The sequence below is a fragment of the Mytilus trossulus genome, chromosome 5, assembly GCF_036588685.1.
Source record: "Mytilus trossulus isolate FHL-02 chromosome 5, PNRI_Mtr1.1.1.hap1, whole genome shotgun sequence".
NCBI lineage: Eukaryota > Metazoa > Mollusca > Bivalvia > Mytilida > Mytilidae > Mytilus > Mytilus trossulus.
Genome location: NC_086377.1, coordinates 44,281,750 through 44,287,749, shown reverse-complemented (window position 1 = coordinate 44,287,749; position 6,000 = coordinate 44,281,750). Strand labels below are relative to the sequence as shown.

Genomic DNA, 6,000 nt, shown 5'->3' with positions numbered 1-6,000 from the left:
TGCCTTGAGTACAATTTCAAGGTCATCAACCAAAGGCCCCAAATCAATTAAACATGGTTATAACACTATATGACTAAACTTTAATATTTTTGTACATGGTGTGGATATTTTCCAGTTATGCCCAAACGTAAGTTTGCATATTGTGTGCAAAAAAAAGTCGGCAGTCGAATAAGAAATCTACAGTGGGTTAATATTAGTGCGTTCTTACTTTTTAATAATCTTACTGTGCTTTTACAATTTTTTAACTAGCATGTGGTATATACCTCAATACATTTTAAGGTGTGATCAAATATCTAAGTGGACTGGCAGTAGATTAACTTATATTTGATAAATGACATTGTGGTCTATATTTCCCTACATGTACGACATTTACTAATTAGCGTGTACATGTAAATCTTTTATCAAAGTAAATTTTATGTCTTATGTTGAAATGATGCAAGTCATCGTTGCATTATGTTTTCTTCTGCTTTGTTTATTTTCTTTGTCTCAACAGTGTGGATGTCCAGCACAGTTTACACAGCAAATATTTTGCAATTCACAATTAGGTAAGATAATTAATAATTATTAATTTAAACATCCTTTAAATCGATGGTACCCTGCAATAGCTAGACTATTTTCCATTGTTTTATAGTTGCAAATGACGCAATTTGAAAACCAATGTCTTAAGGGACAGGACATATACCTTTTCGTGTTTAAGTGACATATTTTGTTTAATGATTTGAATCAAATTCCTTGTGGCTAATCATAAAATGAAACAAAATTTTACAATTCCGTTTGTTCCGCAAACTTTTTAAAAGATAGGTTGTCACCTATCATAGCATATATTCCTTTCATATACTGCATTTCACGTATGAGTTTTGGAAATTCACCTAGTAAATCGGAAAATCACGCATTTATAACCAGTTTCAAAGCTGCATTTAATTTACAGTAGTGTGATGTAAATGAAACTATAAAATGAAAGCAAAGTTCTTAACACGACGGTTGTACAAAGTACAATCACAATAAATTGTCCGTTTTCTCAAGGGGTACTTTCTCTTGTATATAAATTCCTTGGTTTCCTCTTTTTCAGACATACAATATATAAAAAAGAAGATGTGGTATGATTGTCAATGAGACAACTATCCACAAAAGACAAAATTGACACAGACAGTAACAACTATAGGTCATCGTACGGCCTTCAACAATGAGCAAAGCCCATACCGCAAAGTCAGCTATAAAAGGCCCCGATAAGACAATGTAAAACAATTAAAACGAGAATACTAACGGCCTTATTTATGTAAAGAAATGAATGAAAAACAAATATGTAACACATAAACAAACGACAACCACTGAATTTACAGGCTCCTGGCTTTGGAACAGGCACATACATGAATAATGTGGCGGGGGTAAATAAACTGTTTAAGTATTATGTTTCAGAATTCCACTAGTTTCTACATCAAAATCTAAAGTTAAATATAGAAATTGCAAATCAAAAGCTTTGGTAACATTATGTTTTAAAGTCAACTTTAATTCAAATATATACCGTGATTATTTTTTCAGTCGTCAAAGCTAGAATTGAATCATCTACATCAGACCGTTCATATACCTTTTATGAAATATCTGTATTAAAATTTTATGACGTAAGTATTATTTGTTATTAAGTAATTCTCTTCAAAGCCTTATAAACCAATTTAAAAAGGGATATATGAAATTTTATCGGACCACTGATGAATTTTCACGTTGTGATTGGTTAAACGTCGTCACGTGGTGACCCCTTATGAGACCGTATGTGGTTAGTAAGTTTCATATGGGGTTCATGACGCGTTAATGGCGACGTCATCTATTAATGGTGTTGTGTTTCATTTTTTATTTTTCAACAAAACGCCGTAGAAAAAGTCCAGCGTCCGATAAATTCGTTATACGGTTATACAATTCATCCCCCAAGGGTGACTGGGGAATAGAAATATGGTCACTTGGTCTTCTCCCGGCCGGCAGTAAAACGCTTGCCGAAGTGGGGCGTCCGTTTGGCTGTGCGGGATGTATAAGTTCGCAGTCACGTCCGGTCATAAGGGGACGTTAAATCCGATGCCTCGTTTAAAGAGAGTGCCACGCTCTTTACACGTTAAGAACCCTTGCGACAACTCTTTGAGGGGTCCGTAGGTGGCCTGTTGCAAGGCCAAATTTCTGTCCCTATCCAATATACCCTCATTTTCAAGTGGCAGTCCAAATTTCCCCGACCATCATTCTAGATTGCCTCTATTACAACTACCTACCTATTGTATTTATTGTTAACTTGTTCTCGTCCTGAATATGCATGAAATATTTGCCACTGGACGTTAAGCAACCATCAATCAATCAATGAATACAATTCATAGGGGGCCTCACCCCCTATCGATTTTAGTAACCCTCTATGGATCCGTAAGGGGTCAGTAGCGAACCATATAACTTATAATATGAATGAAATATCGCATTCCTAAAACAGTTTCATGATCTGGTATGCAACACAACGTATCCAACACCATATGTTAAACTCTGAGTCATATGCATTCAAAACTTGTTTTTATGTGAAATTGTCCCACAGGTATCATAAGATTTTCGAGTTGTTTCTCGGTAAGTATGATTTGATGTTTCAGAGCAAAAGAATGTAAAGACTATTATTTTGAAAATGGAACTATTAAAGTTGGGCATTGAACTACATATAAGACCGACCAGCATACAACCTTATGTAATAGATTATACTCCACTTTGTATCATTATGTTAGGCAATGTATTTTTGGACTTTCAAGTGATACATTTATCGTACTAACATTGACGTAATTTGCTCCTTAATTAGTTTCTATCACTTATCAAGTGTTCCATCGTACATGCCGATCATAAATATATAATTGAACAACCCATGTTGGTAGCACATGCAATGTTTGAGTGGTCATCACACTGAACTGAAGAGTACGTCTAAATTTCATATGATAAAAGTAGACGTGGTATGTTACCAATGTGACACATATCAAGTATACTTTAAATGAAGTAGAATTAAGCATCAGCAATGGTTCATCGTAACATTTAATAATATTCGCATGGCATTTTCTGAATTTTTGTCAGATTTTCGGATTCTTCTGGTTATAACCATTAAAAAAATTTGCCCATTGACCCCAATTTTTTTTATACAAAACATGTAAAATTATCAGCTAACTGTAAAAGTCACATAAAACATTTTAATGGTTTTTGAAATCTTAAGCTTGCTAATGTAAAAGCTATGAAAAATCACCTATTGTTTTATTTACTCTTTTAGTTCCTTTATTAAAACCCTAGCAATGGGTAGTAGAGTTATAAAAAAAATGTTATTTTAAAACTGAATAGCAGAATTTCGTAAGCAATGTCCGAAACCAATATCGTAGTCGGATATCGAAGGCCCAGAAAAAAAGACATTGATGGAGAGTTGTCTCATTGGCATTCACACCACATCTTCCTATATCTATGCTTATATTGTACACCAAAAACAAATATGAAATTGAGTTTTATCAACTTATGGTTCTTGATTATTTCCCTTTTTTCATCTTTATAACATTTTTTTTTTCAAATATTTAGGGTGAAGATGAATATAAAAGACTGTCCAATAAAACTACACTTTGGACGCCAAAAGAAAGTGCCGCTTGTGGTCCAGTAGTTTTCGAAACTGGATCCAAATATATTCTTACAGGTATAAAATAAAAATGAAAAATATCGAGCAAAAGTTTATCCTTTTCAATATTTTCAATGCCTATTTTTTTAGTCCTAAATACATTTTGCAGTTTGTTTTATTTCAGTGGTATGAGAAATACTTGTTGTGTCATAGACCAAGGGTGATTATAATATATTGCTTTTAACGTGTAAAAAATAAACTTGGTGAATTAAAATCATAGTAAAACAGTACACAAAAAATCAACAAAAGAAATACCCAAAAAATGGCAATGAATATACAGTATACCAATATATAATTCTTTTTAATCGAAACCACCATTTCACCAGTAACCTACTATAACAAAAATAATTGAAATTGAAATCTTGTCAAAAATTCATTATTTTTTTCATTATTTTCTGTACGAAATCCTTCATCAGGAACGCTCAAACTAAATTATCAATTTTGATTGTTGATCATATTTTCGTTAAACAAAAAATAATAAATTTGAGATCCGAAATCGGAACCCCATTTTTGTTTTACAACTAAAGATTGTACTGATTTAATATGTTGATATATGGTGCATTTGTTGTAATCCGATTTTAAAAATTACCGGATCCACTTTAAGAAATGCATGTAAAATCGCATCATGAAGTGACATTTCTAAATTATGTGTTTTAATCAGATATGTGTTCTTATAAATCGTTTAATACTACATATAATGATATTTTATTTTTATATATTTTCAAATTAGAATAAGCAACACAATGTAATTGTGATTAAAAGTTAACGTTGTATCAATTTTCTATTAGTTAGTGTGTACGACGGAATAATGAGCCATAACCTCTGTGGACTCCAAGTCAAATTCCTCCACGCAAGTAAGACATTGCTCGGCGGTTTATCTGGTGAATACAAGAAAAACTGCCAATGTAAGGTAAGTTAACCATTTTTAATTAATGAAATGCATGTACCAAGTCAGGAATATCGACATTCGTATTCCAATTTTAATTTTGTTTGAGCTTTATGTGGCCGTTTTGTAAAGTACTTTCCGTTATGACTTCCCTTGGAGTTTGGTATTGTTTTTTTTACTTTATTCTTCATTACATTTATACAGTTTAATCTATTTCTAGTTAGTGTTAATTATATAAATAATTCAAAAACTTTATTAATTCGATTTTTGAGGTTTGGAGACTTAAATCGAAATTTCACAGACGTCAGGTTATCCGGGCCATTGAATAGTGTTTTATTGATAGGGAGACATTAAACTAACTATCAATGACAAATGTGATGACTTCAATTTTCAAATGATAACTTCCCATATTTACTCCGTAACATATTATTTGTCGTAGATGTTTTTTAAATGTAAAAATTTACGTCTTTACTTACAAGTATCATCGATCAGGCCTTGTGGTCATAACATTTTCGGGTTAGTTTTTTGAAATTATACTCGAAACTCAACCAATCATAATGCTGGATTTCATGTTTCGAGCATGATTTTTGTGCTCCAAGCACTGAGCAAAGTTTTATGATTGCAACCCTAGTACTGCTGAAATAATTTAATTTAATAATTTGAAATGATAAGTATACAATCACACAGTCTTAATTGGTTGCGAACATATTGTTTTTCTTTATGCCCAAAGCTTTTCGAAATATATAAAACAAAAAAAGATATTTTATTGTTACTCTATTATTATTTTGTAGATACCTTATAAATTCAAAAAGACAAACGGCAGACAAAATAAAAATCAGTGTGGTAAACCTCCAGTAAAATGTAGCAGAGAAACAGTTTGTGCCACGGATTCAATTGGACAGTGCAGTTGGCAGAGTTGTTAAAACCAAAGTGAATCCGAAAACTAAGTTAAATATTTGAATGTGCATGCAATCAACTAGAAATTATATCATTATAGATGTTTCAAGTTAAAAATATATCAAATGCATTCTTTAATTCTTTAAAATAAAAAAAAATTATTTATCCCTTCAATTACTATCATTTTACAAATGTTCTGCCTCTGATTTTGTTGTATATATATATGTTCATATTTGATATGAGGCACAGATATAGCGTTAAGTGAAAATGTCAATGGCGAAAGGACGAATATATTTGTAAGAGTCAAATCTGATATAGCATCAAATATGTACCCTTTGCTCATACATGTGATATGTGACGTAATCTAATATGTGCCGTATTTAACAGACTTTCAATAATTTGATGTGACTTTGAACGGGCACATATATAAAATGCAGCAGATCCAACTAAAATGAAACTGTATTTTTTAACAATTGTTCAATTGTAAGAAACCCAGAACCTATGTTCCTAGGTCAACATAAATTATATTTTTAAATGGACTATTATCGATTGCATTCCA

The 6,000-nt window shown here is 31.8% G+C and overlaps 1 protein-coding gene across 1 annotated transcript; it reads left to right on the top strand.

The window, feature by feature from the left end:
* The first annotated feature begins 372 nt into the window (after positions 1–372).
* On the top strand, positions 373–5,590 carry LOC134719674 (metalloproteinase inhibitor 3-like). The gene is made up of 5 exons (XM_063582649.1): positions 373–545; positions 1,540–1,619; positions 3,565–3,676; positions 4,447–4,568; positions 5,336–5,590. The coding sequence occupies exons 1-5, from the start codon at positions 416–418 to the stop codon at positions 5,465–5,467; spliced, it is 576 nt and encodes a 191-aa protein (XP_063438719.1). The 5' UTR covers positions 373–415; the 3' UTR covers positions 5,468–5,590.
* Positions 5,591–6,000: the final 410 nt, after the last annotated feature.